The 27,214-nt window shown below is 37.4% G+C and overlaps 1 protein-coding gene across 2 annotated transcripts in view; it reads right to left on the bottom strand.

Moving 5' to 3' along the window:
• The window catches only part of EEA1 (early endosome antigen 1), a 61,372-nt gene that overhangs the window by 9,689 nt on the left and 24,469 nt on the right, over positions 1-27,214 (bottom strand). For both annotated transcript variants that reach the window (XM_030959772.1, XM_030959773.1), the window contains 19 exons: positions 26,148-26,202; positions 25,949-26,014; positions 25,073-25,112; positions 24,172-24,279; positions 23,964-24,085; positions 22,357-22,512; positions 19,796-19,912; positions 17,481-17,819; positions 13,947-14,096; positions 12,841-12,960; positions 12,405-12,608; positions 11,541-11,741; positions 11,223-11,336; positions 9,849-10,004; positions 7,966-8,105; positions 7,096-7,426; positions 5,535-5,636; positions 4,267-4,461; positions 2,859-3,041 (listed from right to left, as the gene is read on the bottom strand). In XM_030959772.1, the coding sequence (XP_030815632.1) occupies positions 2,859-3,041; positions 4,267-4,461; positions 5,535-5,636; positions 7,096-7,426; positions 7,966-8,105; positions 9,849-10,004; positions 11,223-11,336; positions 11,541-11,741; positions 12,405-12,608; positions 12,841-12,960; positions 13,947-14,096; positions 17,481-17,819; positions 19,796-19,912; positions 22,357-22,512; positions 23,964-24,085; positions 24,172-24,279; positions 25,073-25,112; positions 25,949-26,014; positions 26,148-26,202 (2,899 nt within the window). The remainder of the gene's footprint in view (positions 1-2,858; positions 3,042-4,266; positions 4,462-5,534; positions 5,637-7,095; positions 7,427-7,965; positions 8,106-9,848; positions 10,005-11,222; positions 11,337-11,540; positions 11,742-12,404; positions 12,609-12,840; positions 12,961-13,946; positions 14,097-17,480; positions 17,820-19,795; positions 19,913-22,356; positions 22,513-23,963; positions 24,086-24,171; positions 24,280-25,072; positions 25,113-25,948; positions 26,015-26,147; positions 26,203-27,214) is intronic.

Genomic DNA, 27,214 nt, shown 5'->3' with positions numbered 1-27,214 from the left:
ACCTGGCCACAGCTCCATGGCTCGGTGCTGTGCTGCGGACCAGCAGCTCGGGCTCCCGCTGCGCTGCCCTGCAGCGCTGGGTGCGCTGCTGCGAACCCGCCCGGAGCGCTCGGTCCCTTTGCCGAGCTCACTCCGGCCCGCAGCCGGGGCCGAGCTGTCGGTGCCAGCAGCGCCTTTCCCGACAGATGCCGGCAGATGGTGCTCCGTGCCCAGCCGAGCACCCACAGCTTCTCATCACCCATGGCCACGCCTGGGAGCTCGGCCCCGCCACCAGCATGGTGCCACACCACGTGAGCGTGGCTCGGTTTTCCATTTAAATCCAGCATCGCTAGGAGGTCACGACATGGTCTGGCCATGCCTCTTCTGGACAATGCTGGGCTCCTGACACTGCTGACTCAACACAGCTCTGCAGGGAGGTCATAACTCTGCTAAAAATCCTGCACTGAAAGACACCCAAGTTTTAGAAACTTCTACCACTGCCTACTAAGAAGATTAAGGCCAATCTAAAACTCAGTCTGCCCATCACTTCTGTCAAAACACACAGCTCTGGGTCAAATGAGCTGCTTTTAATAAGTAACTTGCCTAAGGCAAAATATCATGCAGACAACTGATTTTGAATAGGCATTTTGATATTCATGTATCAAGATTAACATTTTCACTCTGAGGCTGTCTGAATGTGCTTTTTTCTTTTGTGGTCTTCTAAGACAAGTTATTTTTGGGATCTCTAGCTTATCAGAGCGACCCCAAGAAGAGTTCGAAAGTCTCTTTTCCCAGCCCGGCTCTCAAAGAAGGAGTCAGGGCTCTTCATTTCTCGGTCTCAGGATTGTTTATTGTGTCTTATCTATAAAAAAATTTCTCCTGTACTGCCAAGGTCCACTCAGCAAGACAGTCCGAGGCATTCTGCCTGCCCCCGGGGCAGTGTTATGCCTTTATACTAAAAACTACGTGTACAATGTTTACAATTACTTTCCAATACCTATCACCTATATTAGACAGTGAGCTTCTACTCTAAACAAGTCTGTAAGTGCCAACATCACAGCAGAAGATGGAGGCCAAGAAGAAGAAGGAGAAAGACTGGACACGCCCAGATCCCTCCATCTTGCTCCCCTGAATCCCCATTCTAAAAACCCCAAAATCTACTTTTTCACTATCATTCTACTTAATTTGTCATGGCTTGCAGATCTTCATCTAAGGTTGGTAACTTGCTCCACAGGTTATAATCAAAACCACAGGCATCTTGGGCTCTGTGCCAGGGCCTCTGAGACCCCTGGCAGGGGTCTTGGCTGCTCAGGACAGCCAGAGGGATGTCCTGGGTCCTGAGAAGTTATCACTGCTTCTTTAGTTCAATGTTATACTGAGGTAGCACAGCCACGACTAAAGTTCAGCTCTCCACCTTTTCCCCCTTCCAGGAAAAAAAAAGGTGGCAACAATCAGACCTCACTAATCCTAATTAACAGATGTTTTTTACAAAATTTTTAACTGAAACAGCCTCCAAATTGGTACACTGCTTCAGTACTTCAGAACCCAAATCTTCTTCAGGCTCTCTAGGCTCCACAGAAACTTACATTATAAATCACGTTACCTAATTGCTCACCTTAAAAATCTTTCCCCGTTGCCATCACCTTATTTTACCTTTTAGCATGGAGCTCTCCCTCTCTCTTGCTACCATCCCCATCGGGTCTAAATACATGTGAGACACTTACTGTCCTATTTTATACTTGCCAGAACTAGAGGTCATCAAATTACTTTAATAACAATCCTTATTCACAGCTATTTTTGCAACAAGTGATACTTTAATGAAAACTATACCAAAAACCCCCCTAGTTACTGAACACATCCTATGCTTCTACAGACCATTTTACCAAAAGGTGATTTAAATGCATTGCAGGAAATAAACTCACAGATGTATATGTGCAATAGTAACAAACTGAAAGAAAGAATATGCTTAAACCACCACTGCTTGTTAATCATGCAGAAGTTCCCCACAATTTAACATAGCAATTCAACCATGGTGCACTGAATGTGAAGCTTCAATAAGCTGCAGGGAAACATGGCAGGTAATTTATCACTACAGAGGAGTAAGTCTAATAAAACTGCAGTGGCCTATATGTAAAGGAGGTATTTCTCTGTTTCTTAAAATAACCTGAACCTGGCGTTCACTCTCTGGGGCACAGGATGTCCTTGGGACTAACTGAAGCATTGCCTTAGTACTGACATGAAGCAGAAGGCCAGAAAAAAGGGCCAAAAACCATCTTTGCTGACTGGCTCAACTCTCAGCAATACCTCTTTGAAGGCACTGCACATTAATAGAAAACAAGGTAACTTCAGGTTAGGAATACCAAAATCTTCAAGGACTGGCACTTGTATTCCAGGTAGGCTCATAAGCCTACTGTTTCTGTAAGTTTGACATCTCTTAACATCTACCATCAGCCAGGAATATTCTAGTTAAATCATCTGGAAGACAGCAGTTACTCACATGTTGGCAGACCTTGCCCTAATTAGCTATGCTACTTAAATTAGTTGAAAGCTACATAACAAGTAGTTAGATACTTTCAATTCGTTCAAAGTATATAACAAGAAAAAGCAACTAAAAAATTAACTCTAATGAATATGAAACCAAATCACCCTTCACTTTGCTGCTGCAGAAATGCAAGGGTATTTCAGGTAAACTGGCAAATCTGTTTGCCTTTAAATTAGTTTCAGAATTCCTTTTGTCTCAGGGGAAGGAATTAAACAGCACTAAATTCTATATATAGCAGAAGATTTTTTTTCACTTATACAGTTCTTGCATTGTTTCTTGGTCTTCAAAATGGATATTAACATCTGCTATGTCACATACGACATTAAAATGCAAGTACCTTAAGGTCTTGCCTGGTTGCCAGCAGCTCAGACTCTTTGCCATAAAGATCCAGCTGCAGCTTCTCCATGTTCTCTTTATGTTTATCATGGGCCTGCTGTAAATCTGCTAGCTTGCCTTTCTCTGCTTTCAGCTCCTGTGCTGACAAAATAGACTGCTGTTGTAGTTTATTCTCCAGCTCCGCCTGAAACATAAGCACAGAAAGTTTTAGTTAAAGTTACAGACAGTAAAGTTAGCTTAAGCATTTCAATAAAATGTATTTCTACTGCAAGAAGAGAATTTTGTTCTTCTTATGGAATAACAGTTCAGTAACTTGATATTTGTGATTTTACATTACATTGTATACCTAATTTAACAACAAAATTGAATTCACTACAAAAGACAAAGTGAAACATATTAAGACTAAACAATAAAAATTGGAATAATGTTTCCAAGTGTGCTGGTTTTGGCTGAGGTAGAATTTTCTTCACAGTAGTTAGTATGGGGGCTGTGTTTTGGATTTGTGGTGGGAACAGCGTTGTCACAGGAATGTTTTAGCTACTTCTTAGCAGTGCTCACATAGCGCCAAGGCCTTTCCTGCTTCGCACACCACCCTATGAGCAAGAAATCTGGAGGTGCACAAGAGTTTGGAGAGGGCACAGCCAGGACAGCTGATCCCACTGACCAAAGGGAAATTCCATACCATAGCACACCATGCCTAGCTTATGGAGCTGGCAGAAGAAGAAAGGGCAGGGAGTTTGGAGTGAGGGTGTTTGTCTTCCCAAGCACCAGCAGCTCTGTGGTGCTGAGTTGATGGCTGGGTTAAACCACAACACCAAGACTTAACGTTTCCACAGGCTGTCTAAAGCACAAATATGAACATGTAGCATTGGGCAGCCAAAGCTGGAGCCACATTTAACAGTGCATGGCACACAGCACAATATTCCCTAATGTTGTAAGACATTTGAACTCTTCCCATTATGGTTTATGAGTTTTATACTGTCACTCAGATAATTTTGGTATAATATGAGAAGACTCGGTTTAAAACTGCCATGGACATTTTAAAACACTGCAGAGTTTGTCTAAAAATACTCTCACAAAATTCTACTGCTTTATAAGAAAATGGCAGCTCTCACTTTGCTCCTGAAGCAAAAAACCCACATTCAATCTAGGTTATTTTATCCCTTTACTAAAATTCAATTCCTATGGAATTGATATTTCACCACAGGTTCTTTTCATTATTGCTGTTGATGTTGTTGTTTTTATCTCCAACAGCATCTGAAGACTTCACTTCCACATCCTGACCTTACCATTTCCAACAAGACTACAGCAAACAGAGTTTATCACAAAGTTATTGACATAAAAGCTTCAATATTTATCAGAGGAATTTACATTCATTTTCTTGTAAGAGTAAGAAAGGACAGTCTTACCTTTTCTAAAAGGGCAGTTTTTAATTCAGCTTGCAGTGTTTCACTATGTTTTTTCTTCTGCTCAAAAGATTCCTTTAATTCTCTCAGCTTTCCCTGGAGATGTTGCTCACTTTTTTCTTTTTCCTTCAGAAGACCCTGGATTTCCAGTACTTGTGCTCTTGCTGAATCAAGGTCTATAGACAACTGCTTAGAAATCTATATTTAAAAATATTAAGTAGCTGTATATAATTTAAATTTAAATCACTTTTTGTACATGCTGTTCACAGAACCAGACCATCCCACAGTGCCACTGCTGTTTCATAGCTATGTGGTTGAACACTGGCAAGCAGATTTTAAGAACTGCCATAACACATTAAAATAATCTGTTATTCCAAATTTACTACCCAGAGATCAACAGCAGTCTTTTTTATCCATTCTAAATTAAGATGAGGCAAGTCTTCTCACACCAGCAGCAGTTTGGGCTCTCCTCCTGCCCACTGCAGCATACACCAAGATCATCCTTCTGCACTTTCCACTGAGCACTACAGCACTTTAGCTGATCGAGTGGGGAGCCAGGGAAGTAGCAGCAATAGTCACAGAGCAATTACCATCACACCTGCACACCCCCAAACCTCTTTCAGACAGTAAGTGTCCATCACAGTCTATCAAACTATGTCTATTGATCAAATCTTTTCTGATTCCTTTAGGGAACAGAAGATGCCTTGGGTAAAGAAGTCCATGAAAGCAGACGTGTCCTTCAGGCTGCCAGCTGCACTGCATGGTCTGAATGCTCATCTTTGAAAAAGAAGTACATTTGGTCCTTATGTAGTCACAAGTGACTGACACAAGTTTGAAAAAGCAATTCAATCCTTGAAGGATATCTGAAAACGTCCTGCCAGCTACACGGAGAACATACTGAATAAGCCTGAGAATAAAATAGATCTAAGGATATGAAATAACAACTTTTATTGTAAGGAAATACAAAAAAAAACGGGGACACAGTAATACCACATAACCATTTCACTAATGAAAAAACCTGAAGGGCTAAAATCCCCTGCTACAGTATGTGGAGCACTGAAAACTACGACTAAAACCTATATTTTAAAGCTTTACATTACCCTCTAGGAAAGATTTAGTATCACCTTATTTCAGTGCCAAAGATAGTTTACAATTTGAGAATTGAAACATCTTTATCTCTTACCAGTCCCAGCAGGTGAGACTGAAAATCAATCTTTTAAACATTTATTATTATTGGTTTTTAGATTTTTGAAACTAAGTGGACAACTTACCCCCTCTTTTTTCTCCAGTGAGTTTTTCAATTCATTCCTCTCTTTAGCTACAGACTCTGTTTGTATCTGAAGCTGGTGTTTTAATTCTTGGCAAGATTTTTCCTAAAAAACACAAGACAAGGAAATATTCCTGTTAGCTTCTAAGACCATGTATGGAGCATTTTCACAAGAGTTCCAAATCCTGAAAAATAATGCTTTCATTTTTAATGAAATATCTTACCTTCTCAACTGCAGGCACTTTCAGCTCAAAATCTCTCAAAACTTTAAGGGAGAAATCTAAGCTACACATTAGATGCCCTGTACTAATAAACTCAGCTAGGTGCCAGAGTTTCTCTGATTAGGGATAATGTCCCTGTTTGAAGCTGTGGTTGGCACCCCTTCTCCTTCTTGATGAAATAGTGGGCTCATTGGTCTCGTTCAGGATCTAAAATTCCCTCATGTTCTAAAACTCACAAGCAAGTAAATTTGCAGACCTCCATGCATATGCAACCATATATTAAGTCCAAATACTACATATTTAAGATAGTGGAGAGCCTCCAAAAGAGTCCAGAACTAGAAGCAGAATCTGGACTACTGCCTTTAAGTCTAAACTGGGGAGAAAATCCTTCAAGTTTTTAGGAGAAACAAATCTTAAAACAGCAGTAACTAAGAAAAGCAAACAAAAGAGCTTTCCTTCAAAAGGTGAATGAATAAGAGAAAAATGTTCTTTTTAACTAGGAGCAGATTTTTTTTTTTAGATCAGAATAAAAGCAGCTCTGAATGGGCTCTGGAAAATGGTGACATGTAAGATGAGAAGAGTATAAGAAGGACACCCCTTGCCACACCTGAGACAAGGGTGTCAGAACAACTGACATATAGTGCCCATTCATATCACCAAGGCAGAAGAGGTAAGAAAAAGGTGTATCTTAACCCTAGTAATAGTTTACTTTCTTTACCATAATAGGTTGCTCTGGCGGTCAAGTACTTGTTATACTGTCACTTGTAAGACCTTCCGGAAATTCAAATAGTTCTAGTACTCCAATAATACCTTAAGCTAGGCATTCCCTAAATGACAGATGATGTTACTCTCTCTGCCTGCAGAATGCAGCTTTTCAGCATGTCCAGACAAACACACAGGAAGTTCTATATACGAAGACTTCAGAAAGGGAATTAAAATGGCCTCAGAAAAATAACTTCTTCAATAAAACAGCATTTTAGCAAAGGTTCTAAAACTTTGTGTTGTTATAATACAGTTGATATATTTTTTAAAAGGGGGACATTTGCCATCAAACTGTTTCACCACTTGTCATCTCCATTTAGTTTCTTCATTATGTTAAAGCCGCGCAGCAAGAAGAAAGGATTCTGTTATGTGATATGATTGATGCTTACTACTGTAGATATCTAGGCAAAAATTTAAGGTGGGAAATGTATGAACTACTAAAAATCACAATTTGGTTTTCCTTGCAGTACTAAATATTCATGCATTTTCATCATATGTACATTGTTTTCAAACAGAAAGCAAAATCATTTTATCAGAATGTATATACACCAAACTTAATGCCTAACTAAAGAATCTACTAACCATTTCTGCCATAGCTGCTTTTCCTTTTTTAATTTCTTTTTCTAACTCCTCCTTTCTTTTTTTGAAGGATTCAGAGCTTTTTGAGAGCTTATCTTTGGTTTCTGTAAGGTCCTTTAATAGAGTGTCCTTCTCTAATTTCACTTGTTGCAGCTCTGATGTGGCTGCTTGCATTTTACAATCAAGTTCCTTGAGCTGTTTACTTGTATCTTGATTTGATTTCTCAAGGTTTTGTTTGAGACTGGCCTTTTCTGCCTCCTGCTTTTTAATTTGTTGATTTGCTTGATCAAGGGCCTCAGATTTCTTCTGCAAATCCAGTTGAGCATTAGACATCCTGCAAATACAAAAGGATAAAACATACTTAAGTTCTTTTTCATGGGTTCTTTTTTATCCTTAAATGTCTCTGCTTTCATCCATGGCCATTACATCTTTCCAGTTAAGACAAAACAGCAATTTCAGAAACTAGTTTTGAGATGGTTCTTTCTTCCTCCACTATAATGAACAGAAAATACCCCTTTGCTGCTTATGCATAAATTGCAAAATTGTATTTGAAAAAGGTTACAGAGCTATAGATATTTCAAGATGGACCTCACTACATCAAACTGTTCAGCCATTTAGCTGACAACAAGCACAGTGAATGAAATGAAGAAGTGCAGTGAATCACAGCAGTCAGTGACTCCTGTGAGACAACATGGCAGATGGAGTGAAAGACAACAGGTGGGATATAACACAGTTCTTGTAGCAGAGGGGACACAGCACTTGTTTATGACTTTATGAAATCACAGGAGAGAAGCAGAAAATTTCAACTCTAGTCCAAACTGCCCCAGTTTTATGTCTGACTTTGAAAAGTACTATAACACAGGAAATGCATACGCTTCTCTTGCTGCTTCAAGTTGTTTACTCAGTTCTGCTGTCCGGAGATCTAATTCTTTGTTCTGATGTTGCTGTTGCTGTAACTCCTGAAGAGCTTGCTCTTTACTTGCTCTAGCATCAAGAATGTCACCTTCAAGTTTCTGAGAGAGAAAAATAAAAAGATAGAGCCATCAGAACACAACCAACAATATAAAAATAGCAATAAAAAGCAAAGTCATCTAGTCTGTGAGTAGCATTAACTGTAGAAAGCAGTGACAACTCTCACATATCATCTGTTTCATTACTTTGCAATTTATCTTTCACTGTTTAGTTCCTGCTAATCACCTGCTCCTCCAGAACTGAACTATTGTGGTAAAACACTCTAAAAGCATCTCTAAATAAAAGGCCCAGCAGGCATTTTATTGCAAAGTAATAGACAAAAAGCTTTACAGCAGAAACAAAGACAAACTAAAGCGGTGAAGAAATTCTGTGCTTGCCTGGAAATTCTGGTTTTTTCCAAAGCTACTTTTTCACGCACATGGAATATAAAGAACACAGGAGCCTTCAGTAAATGGGCACTGTTTAGACTCTTCAACATGCTGACTGTTTTACAGGCACTTCTGCTTTCACACAGAGACCACAATACGAAGTGGCCAAGTTTCTCCAAAAAATTTCCTGAGGGCTTCTTGTTTTCTATTTTTTTTAAATGCCACATATTCAACTGGAATAATCTCAAAGAATGGTGATGATGCCAAGATTTTACATAGAATTGCATTCCTGTTGACAGCATCAACAACCCTGCTCAGTTTCACACTTCAGCTACCAGGAACCCCATAAAATCACACACAAGCACGCCCTGTATTTCTCCCAAGCATTTGTGTCCATTGGCTACTTGTGAAACTTCAGCAAAAGAATGAAAACTAAAAACACAAATCAAAGTAGGCAAGAAAAAAACCCAGTGTCCAAAAGAAGAGATGCAAGACCAAAATACTTATGCTGATAATTAAATGCATGACAGCTTTAATTTTTAATAGCATTGGATTTAAAATTTCATACAGGGAAAACAATCTTCATTCTCCTCAACAGAGCACAAAAGCTAAGAAAAACACCCAACTCAGTCTTGAGCAAAAAGACTACTAACCTCCCTCAGAACAGACAGACAACACTGCAAAACCAGTTCTGCATGGCTCCCATGATCTCTGAATCATATGCTTTTGTGTGTTACGAATTTTGACTACCGAGATTTTTTTTTTAATAGTGAACAAAGATCAAAGCCTAAATTTTAAAGCTCTCAAGCATCAGGACTAATCCACATCCTTAACTGAAAAAACTAGTATATAAAAACACCATGAAGTTCTGCAAACCTTCTGCCAGAATTATGTGGACTTTAAAATAAAAACTGATTTCAGAAGTGGAATGCAAAACTCCAGATTAAGTTAAGAGATGAAAGAGTGATAAATAAATCTTGCTAAAAAGCCTACTGAAAGGCTTCAGAAATAAATTAAACCAGACAGGCAGAGGTAAGCAAGGCTAGCCAATGTACACATATTCCCTGCTACTACTCGTAAAGTGTATAAGTTCAACTTGAAAACTCTAATTTTGGGATATATTCATATTCCCTCACATAAAAATTTCCAGGTAGCAGAAAGGTTGGTAGAAGCACACACACAGGAAAACGACACAATAATGGCAGTGTCATAGGCCTATCTATTTAATGTGATATACTAGCATGGGAGAAGAGAACAGGATTAAATGGTGAATCAGGAAACATTAGTGAGAAAGAAAACCCATAACAGTGATATTGATATAATCCTTCTCCCCTAATTTGAGCACAGCTTTTACCACATGCTGCCTAACAGCAGAGATCAGTTTCTGTAGGTCCAGATATTGTGTTCAATACAAACCTTAAACTGTGTCTCTAGTTCTTCAGTTTTCTGTTCTAAAGAAAGGCATTTTTCTTTGTACTCTTTAAGACTGGCTTCCAGCTGAGTACAGTATTCCTGCTTGTCATTCAGCTTAGCTGTAACCTGATCCAACTGAGCACTGACCTTATTTAACTCCTGGGTAAAACAAAATACAAAGGTTGTTACTTTTTAAGTAACTTCAAAAATTACTAATGTCATATATGCTTTAAAGTATCTGATGTGTTCAAATTAAAAAGGAAAATAATGTTTATATTTTATTCTGAGGGGTAGGATATTGAAAGGAGAAGCACAAACACATGCAGAAAGTTCCTGTTTCACTGAAAAAATTATTTTAAAGCCTCAATATTCTCTCAAATCTTACAGGCTCTGGGATAAATGTTAACAAAGGTGTTTAAAGTTGTACGTGGAAGAGGAACTGTAGATAATAAAGGCACTAGATCCTCAAGTTAGTACTGCAGTAACTACAAAATGACATTAAAAAACAGAGATAAAATTTTTGATGTCTTTCTTTGTCATGAAATCAACCATCAAAGAGGAAAGCCAATAATATGGAAATGCTCAGTTCCCCACATACCAGGGATGATTTCACAACATTTTGTCCAACACAAAACAAATAAATTCTGCAAGAGACACAAACACATTCACCTAGTAACCACTATGACAGCTACATCAAAGTTCACTGTTCTCCAACCAAGGTGATGTATTTAGTAATTAATTAATTATTTAATGGCTGCAAAAATTTGTCTCCTGTTTACAGTGACTAATTACACTTCCATGCTACAAAATAGTAACATATTAACATCTGCTGGATGTTTCCATGAAGAACACAGCAGCACTGATTTTAACTATGCAAATATTTGATTCAACAGACGGTAAAATGCTTCCCGAGGATTAAAACACATTAAAAAACATGTAATTTTATCACCAGCCTTTTGATTTTTTATGTCAGCTGGCCCACAGAGAATTATTTCTGAATACCAGCAGCTGATAGGACATTTATCTGAGTCAGTAGTAAGAGTTAGGAGTTTTTGCTTCTAGTAAGTGTGTTCTACAATCTTTTCTTCATAGCATACACACAGGAATTGAATAATACCTCCAGAATACCCAAGGAAAGCTTAGATTCTAAAGAATAACCCTACAGCAAGGAGTGGACTCCAAAATAAATTCCTTGCACTGTGAAGTATATCTGCTCTGGAGCAGCAAAAGGAATTGAATGCATACCACATGGTTAAAATATTCTAAGTTATCATTTCCCAATGCTTATTCATATGTTCATTGAGTTTGTAAATAGACTATTCTTAGGCTTTTAAGCAGTTTTTAGGTAACATAGAAAATTTATGTGCCGCTTAATACCTGTTGTTTATCTTGCAGTGCATTCTGGGCAGTGTCCAGATGGTTCTGTAGATCTGCCCTCTGAGCAGCTTTTGATGCTTCTGCTGAAAGTAGCAATTCAGTCTTCGCTTTTACCTGAAAGGTAAATTGTACTTCACTAAAACATCTGTTTTACCATAGCTCATTCTAGTTTTTTGATAGCCATCAGTAAGTTTAATAGTAAAATCAGCAGTATTCATGTGTTAGTGCATGCATTTCCTTGAAGAAAAATGCATCTTTTCCCAAATGGGAAATCACACCCAGAATTTTTCATCGCCATCAAATACAGAGATCCATTACCTGCACATCAAGTTGTGACACTTTCTCTTTACTTTCATTTAACTGACTGGTTAGTTCAGTGATGTTTGTTTCTAGGGAAAGCACACGATCTTGGGCAGCTCTTAGATGTGCCTTTTGTTCCTGCACTTGTTCATGCAAATTCTCTTGGGCTTGTTTATGACTTTCTGATTGATTTTTCAGCTTTTCTGTCAGTTGGGTTACCTGCAGTGGAAAAAAAAAACAGTGTGAGAAGGTTGGAACAGCATGTCCAAGGAAGTAAAAACTTAATTTTAGTGTGTCTTATTATGGCTCTGGAGACTCAATGCTATCACATTTCTTTTCCTGAACCATTACAGTAAAGCTATATTGTTCACAACACCAGAGTTGAAATAGGTTACCAGCTGAAAATAGAAGCAAAAGAGAATTGTCAATTTGGCCTTAATGTAACAGAAACAAAATACTAAGGAGACAACCGATGCAGGCTAAACTGAATTTTAGTGCTGAAAGCCAGATTCAAGCCTCTTTTTAAAATAAGCGAAACAAATGTATATATTATTTTTATTTACATATAGTTATATTTATAGCTTTTTACAAGCATACACATATACAAATATATATATAAGGTTATTTGTATGGCTATTTGGAAGTACATATTACTAGCATATGTACAGATGAAATATCTAGGAATTGCTTTCCCTATGCTGATAGCATGGAAGTCACCAAAACACAAATCGCGTGAAATTTACAGTAAGATCTTTAAAGCAAGTTTAAAGTAATAGACTAGTATAGCAAATATTATTGTCATATCTGATGAGAGAGAAAAAAAAAGGAAACAAGATTCCAAAATGAGAATGAATGAAAAGAACCAGATCTTGACATTCTTACCTGTATTTGTAATGCATGGTTTTTCTCTTGTAGCTGGTTAAGAACTGCAGTTTCTCCTTCACCAGCTTGAATTTTTGCATATAAGTCCTCTCTTTCCTTTTCTAGCAGAGAGATGTTGTCCTTACTTTTTTGAAGCAAAGCCTCAAGATTTTGAATTTTTTGGTCCTTATCTCCAATTTGTCGTAGTACTTGCTCCAGATCATTCTAGACAAGAAGATAATAGTGTTTAATTATAAGGACCTTAAAACTTGGGCCTAATGCATAAAATATTGGATAAATTTATCAAACACTTTTTGTATATTCTATTCCAGATTTGGAAGTTAATTTCTTGAAACTAATATAATTCCTGCAAGTCACTTTTAGAAAGAAGAAGTATTTAGCATAATGAAACCCTGGAACCCCTCCACTTTCATGTGAGGATACATAACTACATTACCTGGGCTTCTCGTAGTTTTGCTGTTGTATTTTGCTGAAGGGTCTGCTGCTCCTGGTGCTGCTGCTTTGCCTTTTCTAACTGATGCTGCAATTCTGTGGAATTTGCTGCTTTTTCCTTTAGCTGAAAAAAACCGCCAAAACCAAATACCAAACAAACCACACTAATAAGTGGAAAAAAAGCACCACTCAGAATGCCAACTGAACTCAATGTTCATTCTATTTTAGTGTAAACATGGATTTTTAAAAACTTGTATAAAAACAAAAATCTGTAACACTAGATCAAAATCTAATCAAAGCATTCATTACAATTAATCGGTGAGATTCTATATCACAAGCAAGAACTATAAAAGAATTATCAGAAGCATGTAATTTAGCTCTCAAATAATCTAAAATATAAGAAATTTTTAGTATTTTTTTGCAATAGTTGTTAAGATGTAACATGACTGATAATAAAGATACTTGAAAAACAACATTATTAATACTTTTGGCAATTTCAGTAGCAACTATCAGTCATTATTTTAGTAGCAACTTCAGTTTAGCAGTCTCTCCACTTCTATACTAGTCAAGGCTTTGCAAATTAGCTACAGAAATTTTAAAGCTTTGACAACATACCACTCAGATATTTGGCCAATCGCCCTACAGCCAGCAGAAAATCAGCAACACATACAAGATATCCATTAAAACAAATAAAAATTAATAAAACAAGTGTTTTCTGCCCATCCAACCCCCACTGATTATTAACTATCAATGACCTGCTGTACCATGCTTACTTTTTCTTCATGTAGGGCTTTATCTTAAAAAAATATCTACATACCAAAATACCTATATAGGCCTTTGTGCACCTAAGTCATTTCTTCACAAGACCCTTAGACAAAGCTTGTAAGTGCAAAATGCACAGCTTTTATTTGTTAAGCACCACAAATACACATACATCTGTAAAGACAAGCAGCGTCTAAGCAGATTTTGATAATTTTATTGTAAGTCCTTGACAGTATTAGTCAAAAGAAATTCCCATGAAAACAAACTTTATAAACTGCAGTATCACCACAAGTGTGTGTACAGATATATCACCAGAACAAACTATAGAATCTGCATAAAAAACCCTACCTGCTCTTCAGCACGAGAAAGTTTTAGCTGTAGGTCAGCCACCTGCTGCTCTCTGTCCATCAGTTTCTCACTGGACAGCTGCCTCTGTTCCTTGAGCCGCCCGTGTGCTTCCCCTAACTGCCGCTCTGTTTCTAGGAGTTTACTGTGCAACTGCAAAAAAGAGTCACCCACTTTTTCAGTCATTCCTTAGCCAACAGTGATACAGACTCATTTCATGCAATGTTTACAGGAAGTTTTCATAATCCAGATCAAAACAAGTCCATGACCTCCTGCATGTACCTCATACACCTCAGAAACACAGATCATATTAAAAAACAGCATCAATGGCACAGGCAAGAAGAGATATTCAAAAAAGTGGGTTGGAAGGACCCAGAAACATCCTTATTAATCTACAGGAGCCCTTCAAAACAAGTCACAGAGATTTAACAAGAAGAGGGTGGTCCTTCAAAAGCATAAGGACTATAGAGTAAAATAATGATGCTTTGAGCCATCTCGGCTTATCCAGTTCACCAACTGACTCCTGTGAAGCCAGTGGCTGAAGCACTCTGCCTTTACCTGCTCCACTGCCTCCCACAATACACTGTTCTGCTAGAATATTAAGAGTGAAATTTTTAGCTTGAGCTGGCTACATCAATGGCATTCATTCTCTGCACTGAAGAGATACATGAACAGTCAGTGTAGGCTACATGGCAACTTCAGTGGCTTACAGTCCAGCACTTTCCAGCAGCAAAGAGTAAGTAGGTGGATGTGCTCTTCCAGCTAGACACAAACCTGCTTCATGATTTTATCAGTCATCAAAAGCAGTACTGCACCATCTTCAAAGTGCAAGGATGGCCTTTTACAATTCACTGTTCTAAAAAGCTCTTTTCATAAAATCAGCTCACTCTACATGAAACTGTCACTATAGGTCCTGGGTTGCCTCCTGCCTACTTCTACACGGACCTGTTCAAGCACACAATGACCTGTTAACTCAGTGCAAAACCAGAGAAAGGATCAGACCTTGCAGCACAGCAAGAACTTTGCATAGATTGTGGGAAAGCTATGAATGAAGCTTGCTCCCCCCTATGCATTTATGTTCAAGGCCCTTGAACCATTCACCTTTTAACTCCAGGTCCTCCCTTCAATACCCCTAAACCTTCCTCAGCTTCCCTTAAATCCCTACTAATATCTATGCAAAAGGCAGCCCAATTTTACTGTCCACTGCAAGCAATCACTGTTTGACCAACTGGCTGCCCAGCAGAGCAGAAAAAGGAGCAGTGATTGTGATACCATTACACTTTCCACCCAGGTGTTAAGGTGGGATGAAGCATCTCTCCTGCTGTTTCCCAAAGAATTTAACACTGAAGTACTTAATACTGAAGTCCTTTGGGCCACGTGTCAAAATTTAGCTCAAGTTATCAAAAAGTGGAAAAGTTTAAAGGGTTTGGAGGCAGGGAAATAAATGTATCCATGACTTACCTTCTTAAAAAAAATCAAACTATATTATCTGCCCACAACCACAAAAATCATGAGTGAAAAGCTGTTTGGCATGTGGCCAAGATGCTGACTGCTAACAGTGACTGTACAGTTAAAAAAGAGGTAGGAGAAGAGGGAGGATAGGATGAGGAAAGAGACCATAATCTCTCTTCCAGTAACTAAGAACATTCGTCTTTTCTTGCAGGATCACCAAATTATAAATATTTCCCCCTCACTGAAAATACAAACAAGAACTGTAGGAAAAAATCTATTGAAGAAAGGGCGCAATAAGATAACTATTAACTCTTCATTGCTACGCTGATACTGGGAGAAAATGTTTGGAAAGAGGGAAATCAGTAACAATATTTTACACTAGTAACTTTTATTACAGACATGGTTAAGTATTTTTGAAGAACTTTAAGATGACATTTAAGTAAACAGGACCATAAAATCCAGGATTAACCTATGCTACAGAATGCAAAAAAAATCATGAGAAAATACCTAGACTTTGAAAGATATAATCAAGTAGATTCAAATTTTCTCAACAAAATTTATTAGCAATTAACACTTCTTAAAAACTGAAGGAGTCCATACTCTCTCACCCACACCCTCCTCCTACTGCTGTGCCGGAGCCAACATTATAACTGAATTTTCTTCCATGAAGATCACTTCTTCCGCATCACCCAAATTCTAACACATACAAACTTAACCAGACATGCACTCATTCAAATGAATTTTGAGATGACAAGGATTCTTAAAAAATGTGATTTGACTAAACAACTCTACATATACCTCCATAAACAGAATTCATAATGTTAAATGTAAACTAATGGGCTACATGCATAAAAAGGCAACTCCAGTGAAGTACCAAATGAAAAAATACGAGGAATTTAGTCTTTCCAGTACAACAGTAAATGAACTCTCCTTTGCAGGAAGAAAAAAGAGAATATGTTTATGCTTAGCTTTTCTTTTATACCAGGTACAAAGGGTTTTTTTTCCTGCAGTATTCTTTTATCATACAATTCTAAAACACATCCTGAAGTTCAGTGGCTTGTTTGGTTGTCTTCCTTCCCAATGGTATCACCAGAGAATGTGTCACGCCTCCATTTCCTATCATAGGAATTCATTCAGCAATGCTTTACTCACCATCCTCCTCCTTAATTTGCCCACCCCAAAAATCCTTCTTGAAAATGTCCTCTGAGGCTGAAGACAGATTTCAGCTCAACCTCTTGGCTATGATTCTGTTGCCCAGGCAGTTTCACCAAATGCAGATAACTAACATAATTATCTCCTCTCACCCTGACAGAAGACTGATGGGAGAAGGAAGGACATTCTGGGGATGTAATACACACATAAATGTGGTTCAGCCAAGTCATAGTTCTTCCAAGATAAACTATACACAGGGAGCTTGCAACTTGATGTGTTTCAGATTTTACAAGGGGTTGAAAACTCAAAAACACTCACTTTAACATAAATAAGTTTTAGCAAGATTAAAATTAAGTATGTCATACTAACAAATAAAGATATAATTTTTTACATCTCAAGTCTGAACATGATTACTGATACACAAATATTTCTCCAGTCTAACACATTACTCTCCAAAAAAAGATAAACTGAATTCAACCAACCTCAAGTTTCAAAATGCTCAATGTTATATGAAAGTCCTACTTAGCTCTAAGTCATTTGACTCAGCAGAATAATAGCTTCTGGTGGGGGGGATGTATGCTCTGGATGCTTTCCCAGCTATCAGCAACATAGCTGATATGTTTGGGGAGAAACACAAAGGAAGCAATATCAAGATTTCACATTACCCTGGCTTTTCACACTAGGTATTCCCTACTACATTCACTACTCAGACTTAAACCAAACACTGTTTGGTTCTAATGTAAAACCAAGACTTGCTTTTCTCAAACTTCTTACAGAGTAGTAAAATACAAGTGCTGGTTATTTACTCTCCTTCAAATAAGGAAATGTAAATGCATGTTCATAAGAAATATGCATATGCAGTTTTTTTAATTTATGAGATGGTTTTAAGGAACCATTCAAATAGGATGGTCTAGGAGGCTTAAGGAAACTTACCTGACTGAGCTCGCTTTGGAGTTGCAGGCCATGCTGCTCTTTTTCCTCCCTCTGCTGCTGGAGCTGTTTACATTCTGACTTGAGATGCTGGTACTTTGTTTCTACTTCAGATAACTCTTCTTTAAGCTTCTGGCTTGCTTCTGCCTTCTCACCTAGCTCTGTCTGCAATCTCTGTATCGAGGCTTCAGACGCAGACAGCTTCGCCTGAAGCTGTTGGCAGTCCAGGTCCTTCTGGTGAAAACTTGCCTGCACATTCTTCTTACTCACAGATACTTCATTGTGTTTTTCTTCCAGCTGGGTGTAGTCCTGTTCTTTCTTCAGCAGCTTCTCAGTTAGACTCTGTAAAGAGTTACACAGCAATTCAAGTACAATTCTGCTTGCACCTGTTCAACATATTATTCAAATTTCTTTGTAAGTGTTGCTGCTGAACAGTGAAGAGCTTGTACAAAAACATTATTAAAGAAAATATTAACCTGTATCTTTTATTACACACATTGGTTCTGAAGACCATACAGCACACAGTTTCAACTGGAAATACTGTTTTTTATATTCTCACACAAATTCACTTCCTCTTACTGAGAACATGACACAAACTCTATTTCTGTATCCTGAAAATTAATTTGTTTTCCCTGAATGTTCAAACCAACTTAATTACAACTGCAATTGCTTGGGGAAAAGTTGAAAAGTTTTCCATGCCAGCTATCTTCTGGGCTACAGGCCCTTACTGGCCTCTGCAAGGCAAGGCAAGCCCCATAATTACTGTGCTTTAAAAATGACAAAGAGAGAGGTCCAGTTGATCTCAGAAAACTTATCCTATATACTTATATATACCTCTGTTTTTCTCAGTATAGCTTCTGAAAATATAAGAAACAGCTTTCTTGCTTGAGGTTGTACATGAGCTTGAAAAACTTCATATCAATGCACAGAAATATCTTCTCACATTGCAACTAGGTTATAAATCAATGTTCATATCAAATGTATTATATTCTATATATTCTCCATATAATGTGCTCTATCATGAATTAATGGCTCCTCCCTGATAGATTTTTCAAGGATGACACACTGTTCAAAGTGGAAGCAATTTCTCTTATTGGAAGCTATCTTACCTTTTCCAATTCTAGGTCCAACTCCTCCAGGGCCAAAATTCCTTAGCTAGCATATAATTCTTATGGATATCACCTTACAAAAAGCTGCATTAAGAGATGGCTGTAAACTGCTTTAAGTCACTAAAACTGCGAGAGGAAAAGCAGCTCACTGCCACGTCTCCTCTTCCAATTCCTCAAGTGGTGTTTGGCATTAACCTGACATAGCAGAGGACTCTCTCTTAATGTGTGGTTATCTTATGCATTAATCTGTTTCACTCCTCATTGTTAATGGAATACCAACAGATTCAGGAAAGGGCTCTATATTGTATAGCACACTTCTGCCAAAGGCTTGATTCATTGTTGCTGGTCTGTGGAAAATTACAGCATGACAACTCTTACTTTTTCAGTTCCACACTTGATTTAGTGAGCCAAACAGAGTCATCCTGCTAAAGGTAGTTTCATTTACCAAATTTTAATTGTACCTTCTTATATTTTTTGCAAATGCTTTAATATTACATTACACTAAATACACTCTGTTTGGTCCCTGCCCTTTCGTTTTCCAAGGCTGACAAGGCTCTAGTAGATGCATGTATGTTATATCCAGTTCATATCTAGTGTAACATGCAACATGAAGCTGTACACATCTTTGTCCTTGTTTCCTGTCTCCCTTTATTTCCATTTTTACCTCCACAATACATGACTTCTAAACACAAATACAAAATGCAGCAAGCTCAAAGAGCTCTGGTAACAGCTCTCAAAGAACGTAAGTTGAGAAATTTCTGGAATTAATTTCCATTTTCTACCATTCATTATGCCAGTAAATGGCCTGAAAAATATGACTAAAGTATAATCTAAAAGCTAAGAAACTGGAAAGCCAACAAAGAGAACTGAGAATATCTTTCAAACTATGATTTTTAGGCAAATGTATTATTTCCAGGGGTACTACTTTTAATGTGTGAGATGGCAATTCTGCTTAATGATAGGTAAGCATGAGCTACAGCTATTAAAAATTTGCAATCATAGCAACCTAAAGAATTTCAGTTGTAGGGTATGATGATCATTAAAATACAGTATTTGCTTGCACATTATCGTAATCCAATTGTTAAACAAAATGGCAAAGGAATTCTCAGCTCCTGCAAGAAGTTAGTCTTCAGTGTCTCCAAAGGCATTGTGTGATGTGTTTCCATTTTAATGTGAGCTGACAAGCACAGGAAATAAAAGCATTCTCACCTGATTCTTCTGTTCTAGCTCTTTGACTGAACTTTGAAGTTTTTGCAGCTCCTGAACACACACAGCTACCTCCTGAGGTCCTTTGGCAAGTTCAGCTCTTAATTGGTTAATGGTAGCCTGAAAAGACAAACAGAAAAATCCACATTTAAAACAAAGATTTCCATGCATAATCCAACAAAAGCAAGATGTCTGGTAGTAAAATAAAAATACATTTTCTATACAAATAAAATGCCTAGGGAAAAAATAACCAGTAAACTAAGCTCAGAGCACCATCAGAAGTATCACTGAGTGTAATTTCCCAGCTGAGATTCATTATGTCCTATTCTGGAAGACAAAAATCTGACTCAATCCAATAGCAAATGCCAGGTTGAACCCAAAACTGATGAAAATCATAACAGATTATCCATTAATAATTATCACAGTTCTAGCCAAAGGTGAAACCTTTCCAAGTCATGGCAGTTACATGGCCAAAATCTTGGCCACTTCAGGAAGGGAAATGTGCTGGAAAAGGCTCTAGAAGCAAGAGCATCTGGCATTTGATGCAAACTTGGTGTGTGACTTTTGGACACATCAACCCTGCAGGTCAGCATAATCAGAGGAACAATACTACCCCATTAAACAGCATCAGTACAGAACAGAATATATCAATGACTGCACAGTATTTGAATACAGTAATGGAAAAAAACAAGTAAAGCACTTTAGGGCATAGCTACCCTAAAACATGTTGTGTATTAATGCACCCATTGAAAATATGCTATATAGTAGTAACCTTTTATAAACAAGTTTTCTTTCCTATTGTTCTCATAAGCAGAGATTTCAGCACAAATACTGAATTCAATAGTGAATAAATACTGAATTCAAAAGTGCATAAATACTGAATTCAATAGTGAACTAAAGCAGAACAGAAGTAATAGACAATGACCATCAAATTTACAACCTTCCTACAGAAAAAGGAACACCAAAGAGAACATAAGAACACAGTACATGACTGCATATAGTTAACTGACTTTCTGTAACCCTGTGCTTCACAATACTGTCTCATAACAGAGCTGTTAGCTAAAACACATCCTAGGATTGGTCTTTTTTGGCTAAACCTTCCAGGGTGTTATCAGAAAACAGTATGGTTATTTCACACTGAGAGAATATAATGCAGAAAATGTGCAGGTAGCTTACAAAGGACACCACTGCAGCCTTTCCAACTAGAAACATAATTTAAAGGCATAAAGATCCATTTCTTGGTCACAATTCAGTAAGACCATCCCCCATTTCTTTCTTAACAGGGAAACACATTCTGGTATTTTCTTGCTGATGTGTCTGTATGAATAATGAACCATTAAAAAACCAGGAATGCATCTCTTCAATAACATCTTGAAATTGTCATGATATGACAGAAATTTGCTATGAAAATTAAATGCTTTCAAAAAAAAAATTACCTCAAATTTAAGTGTCTCTATTAGAAAGTAGAAGGATAAAATGGATGAATGAAAGATGGAAAGCAGTTGCAAAAGCTGCACACTTCCTCAAATTTGTTTTATAAATATTCCAGTGTTTCTAATGCCTTTGCTTAGTAGGAGGGGAATAAAAAACCCAAACAAAAAAACCACTAGGCCTGGCTTTATTAAATTTACCCTCAATTTAGGCTACTAATTTTGTTTACTTCTTTGGGCACTCAAGTCAACAATGAAGCCTAGCTGCTTCATTTATTGAAGATTTATAAGATACTGAAACAAATCCCAATAAGCAGAGATTCACAGCAATGCTTAGTTCCAAAGCAGCGCAGCTGTTTTCATTACACATTCACAATGCAGGAGCAAATATAGTAAAAAATTAAAGATGAAAGGAACTGCTCAGTATGAATATTCATGTGAAAGATGCAGATGCTGGTTTCAGGAACAGTTCTGAAAAAAGATATAAACACCCAACAGATTTAGGTGACAATTGTAAACTACACTGTTCTTCACATCCCTCTCCTGCAGCATTTGAAGATGCTCATATAGGGCTAATATGATTTTTTGTTATTTTCACCCATACTGAGCATTTACCTTATTTTAAAGATATTCACTTTGAAAACCAATATTAATATGTGTATCCTTAGCCAGCCTGTAAAACCAGCCAAGAATGGTGTAAAAATCACTTTAAACTTTCAGTCCTTGATGTGTTCTTGAAGAGTAAAGCTGAGATGAAACATGGCCAAACATTTATGTCAAGCACTGCAGCCAATGTGCCCATGAAGGACTCCCAGCTCTTATTTTCTTATGAGTAACACTTAGTAAAATTGTCTTTTAGCCAGGAGCTGTTTGAGACAGTTTGAGGAGTAAAGATCTCCTTAAAGATCCAAATCTGAGATGCTGCCTCCCTTTTCTTCTGCTTGTATGGAAGTGGAAGTTGTAACTGATGGAAGAGCAGAATAACCGAAACTTTTGAAGAAGTGAGAAAATTCAATTAAATGCTTTTTCATTATGATTAGTTATTATTTTGATTTTTCATATGATAATCATGGCAAAGCTAGAACACACATCTTTATGTATGATTATTATTATAATTATGCATGATTATTATACCTCAGAGTTAGCCTGCTGAGCCTGCAAGTGCTTGCACTCATCTTTCAGCTTTTCAGATTCTCTTTCACGTTCCAGGGTCATTTTATCCATCAGTGTTTGAACTTGGACCAGCTCCTTTTTCAGGACAGCCACATCTTCCACACCAGGCCTTTGGAGCTGAAAAGTTGTGAGCAGTGAGCAACAAACATCACAATGGCAGACATGCTTCCAGAGTCAATGTAATTTCTAAAAATCTATCAAATCATCCACCTTATATCCACCTTATAGACAAGGTGACATATACAGTATTACAACGAGGCTTAATAAAAAAAAAAAAAAAAGAGATACAAAACCTCCCCCAAAAAAACCCAAAACCACGGAGAAGTGCTTATAATTCCCAAAGAAAACAGGATTTAAGGGCTAGTTTTTAGGTTTTGTCTGCTAAATTTTGAACTTGCTGATTGATTTCAACCAAATCTGACAAAAGGAAAATTGTCTCAAAGATTTAATTTTTGCAAGTTTTATGTAAGGTAGATGGATAGATACAGGATACTGCCCCTGTCTTCAAGAATTATTTCAGAAAATCACCACAAACAAAACAAAAGGGCAGCTGAAGGCAGTGTCTTGAAGATAATATCAGATATGGCTCATACCAAACCCACAGGTAAAATCTGTGGGTAATTGCATCTCAAGCACCATAACATCCCTCAGCATGAAACAGTATGGAGGGAAAGGAGAGGGGTAGCAACTAGGAGCCCTAAAAAGAGCAGAGAAAAGGAGTGTTGGCATCTTTAGAAGAGAAAAGGAACAGAATAAATGATAAGGAAAAGGCAAGACAAGAAGCAACTGAACAGGGAGGAATGGATAGGTCCAGCATTTGGGCAAGGCCAATAGGCCCTTGAGGGCAGTCAGCTACAGGGAAGAAGGGGGATAAACAAGTCCTACTTTCCTCCAGAGTTTAAGCAGTAGCTGAGTGTGAGAAACTAGGAAATTCCTTGCATTACTGCTTTAGAAGTGGCCCAACTTGCTGAGTCACTGGGATTGCTCCCTGGAGCCATGGCTGAATATAAAAGTCATCAGGAGCCCAAATCCTGGAATACACACACATTGGTATTATCAGCCAAGCACAAGAGGGACAAGATTAACATAGGCATGATGATGACAGCTGCCAGATTTTCAGCCACTGTGTCACAAAACACCTCTCTGAGCACTTCTTAAAAATCCAGCTGCCCAAGGACAGTCAGAGCATAACACCTCATGGAAAAAGTGACCTAAAGATAGATTTTGAAGTCAGCAATGGCATGCTCCAAGTTCAGGTCTGTGCAGTACATCTATATGTGTAATATACTGCAGAAATGCTGAATGGTAGAGCATCAAATGAGAAGTCTATAACATAATGCAGGGTGGATTTTAATATATGTCAGAAACAACATACAATTTATATAATTTCTCACTGGAAAAACACTGAAAATGCAGATCAAAAACAATGGTACTCTGAATTTTTTCAGTCCACAAGCAGACATCTTCAAATTCAACAGAATTTGACTGCTTTAAAACTGTTTGCAAACATTTAAATAAATGCCTCCCTTGACCTGAAAACAACAAAAACATTAATGTGATGTGAATACCAGCTCTGTCTTTAAGTCTTCTACTGTACTTCTCTCTTTCTGCAGTTCTTGTCTTAGGTTCATCACCTTCTGTTCCGCACCTTCCCGAAGGCTGATTTCTTCATCATACTTTGATTTAAGATCTAATAAGAAAGAAGTTGAATAAATGATCCCTTTCACAAATTGCACAAGGAAAGAAGATAATCAGATCTCATGGTAATACACTTACCCACAATTTCAGTGGCCAGTTGTGCTGCTTTTTGCTCAAATAAGTCTTTCATTTGTTTAATGTTAAAATTTTCTACTTGGATCTCTTCTAGTTGCCGTTCTAATGATTCTATTTCCATAAAAAGAACAGTATTATTTTCTAGAAGAACTAGGACAATACAGTTCCTCATGCCCATAACTAACCATGAGAAGTGAATATGTAATCCAAAATCCCTGAACATCCAATCATCTTAGCAAGGCGAACAACTTTACTGAAGTTAAATATCTGCAAGCATGATGTCACTGTCACTAGCTGAGTACTCTGCAGGATTAAGTACATATTGGTTTTCATTGGTCACAAATAGCCCTGCAGATCACTCTGACATGATGCTAAACTCCAAGCCCTGAACTATAATTAAAACCTTTAATCGATATCAGTCAGATAGTTTATGTACAAATAGGGAAAATTTTATTTCTGAGAGCCTCATGGAGCAAAAATTATGGTGCTTCAAAACAAAAAAATATTCACTGTTTTCTTTGCTAGCGATGAGCACAGAAAAACACTACATAAAACCATCACTGAAAAATGCTATAGTTTATATAGTATTGTGCTGTAGTATATATCTCACTGCTTGAATATATGAAATTATTAAAGAAGTGTTCAAGATGCCTCATGAGAACTGCTTTCAGATTCAGAACTCCTGTTTTGCTTCTAAAAATTTCAAACCCTGAGCCCCTGGAACATTTCCCCAGACCACTGCTTAACATAAATAGCTCCTAAGAGATCTTACAATTAACTTTTTGCCAGTAATTGTAACATTCCAGCTTTTTAGCTCTTTAATTTACCAAAAGTGCTAATTTACCTAAAAGCTAAACCAAATTCCAAAGCAGTGCAGAAATTATTATAATAAAATGTTAGCCACCTGTTGACGTAGCTGTTGTCAATCCATCAGATTTAGATTCCTTAAGAAAACAGAATAAATGCACCATTAGACAGTAGGAATAAAAACTACTACTTCCAAAGTTCATCAATTTTTTGGAAAAGACAGGGAAACAAGGACTTCTGTGCTCAAATACTGCACAGCAGTATAAAAATACCTGAATTCAAACAGTTATATTTGGAAGACTGGAAAAGGCCAAGATGACTTTTCATTTCTATATCACTACATTATTAAGGTTTCCACTCATAAGGCTCCAGAAAGAATACCCTCCCCCTCCCTTTCCTCAATATAGAAATCTGTCCTAAAAACAGAGGTTACAGACATCAAGAACATCCTGAGAGGGAGCTTTAACAGAAAGCAATTTCTGAGGTTTGTAACTATCCCGCATCTAAGCAGCTCATAGTAATAAAAAAAGCAAGTTTCCTTTAGGGCACAACACACTACAATTTGCCTTGCATCATCTTTTGAGCTCAGCTGGATACCTATGAAATACCACTGCTGGTTTCCAAAAGTTCTTTACAAAAAGGACTCCATAGCCTTTTTTCATAAAAGATGAAACACCACATTCAATTTACTTTCTTTAATAAACTGAGTTCTGAATAAGCTCAACAGAAGGAAAAGTCTGAACTGAACTTGCAGTGAGTAGTATGGAAGAATCGTTATCTATTCTGACTCTGTTCTTTACATTTCCATATATACAGTTACATTATGTAGAGATAACTGGCTTTGCTTGCAAGAACACGTCAATATTTAAATTACAGAACTAACTAAATCAGGCCACGTGCCTTACAAAAAAGGTTTTAATCTTCAATGTCAATGCTGACGATAAACCTGCTTCAAGTATTTTAAAGCAATTACTTGCTGCCGCTGCCCCTGCAATTTCTCTAGTTCTTTCTTCAGTTCTTCTGAATACCATCTCTCCTCCTGAGGGGGAAAATGATAACAAAAAAAAAAAAAAAAGAAGATGGGGAGAGAGACTATAAATTTGGTTGCTTAACACAGTGGAACATTTCAATTTGAAACAAAGAACCAAGTGCAAGTAAAATACATTTCCAACCTTCAGCGAAGCTTGCAAGTCTTGGACTTCTTGTCGGAGCAGTGGTACTTCATCTCTGAATAAATATATCCACAGAGTGGAGAAAATGAATACAAGGTCGTTACATTTTGTCAATTACATACAAGTTGTAACGCATGTTAAGTAATTAGACTGATAGCATGTACTTCATAAATATAACTTACATAATTACAAATATTTCTTTTTAGAGGTTTTTTTAAACTTAGAACAAACAAGATTAATATCACTTTGCACATCTCCTGAAAAATGCTAAACATATTCAAGGGATAAGTAAAGAAATAGGTAAGAATAAAAAGTCTCATGAGAACAGAATGTAAATCTAAATCAGCTCAGTGGTTGAGCGTATCAGCTCAACCACATGAGTTCAGAATGACAAAGCTATGCATTGGAACATTTAACTGGTTTGCATGCCTTTGTTAAAAAAAGGACAGGTTTCTTCTCCTTCACTTTCCATATCATGGAACACTGTTAAGCAACAGCACGCTATCTTACTCCTGAAATATGCAGTTACATAATTTTTCATCCACACAGCAATTTGGTATGCCCCACAGACATATTCACTTAATGGTCTGAATATTTAAAGCCTTAGAATTTTAAATTCTCAAATTTCATGCTGAAGCCTCCAGCCACACAAGAACACACAATCCGAGGCTATAACTGTTAGTAATTGATTCACACAGAACCCTTCAAAATCACAGGTCTCCTTACAGAGTTAAACAACTACACACACAAGAATAATGTTGCATTACTGAGATAAAGCTACTCCAAACCAAGAACATAAGGGTCATTAAAATAATGCAAAAATACTCTTTCTTACTGTTTGTATGGTGGCAACACTAAGGGTTACACAGAATATATATGTCAGGGTACCAGTGCCAACAAATCCTCTCAGTTTTATACCATATAATTTTATTGCTGCTGGTGTGCATTATCCCCTCCTCCACAGATGTTCTTTCAAATTATCTCATACTTAGGAGAAAATAAACCACCAAAGTAAGTTATTCCTTAGCTAAACTGGTGAGGAATAAATTCAATCTACATTAGCATAT

This window comes from Camarhynchus parvulus, chromosome 1A (assembly GCF_901933205.1).
Source record: "Camarhynchus parvulus chromosome 1A, STF_HiC, whole genome shotgun sequence".
NCBI classification, from domain to species: Eukaryota; Metazoa; Chordata; class Aves; order Passeriformes; family Thraupidae; genus Camarhynchus; species Camarhynchus parvulus.
Note: the sequence above shows the minus strand (reverse complement) of the source record. Positions and strands in the feature narration are given on the sequence as shown.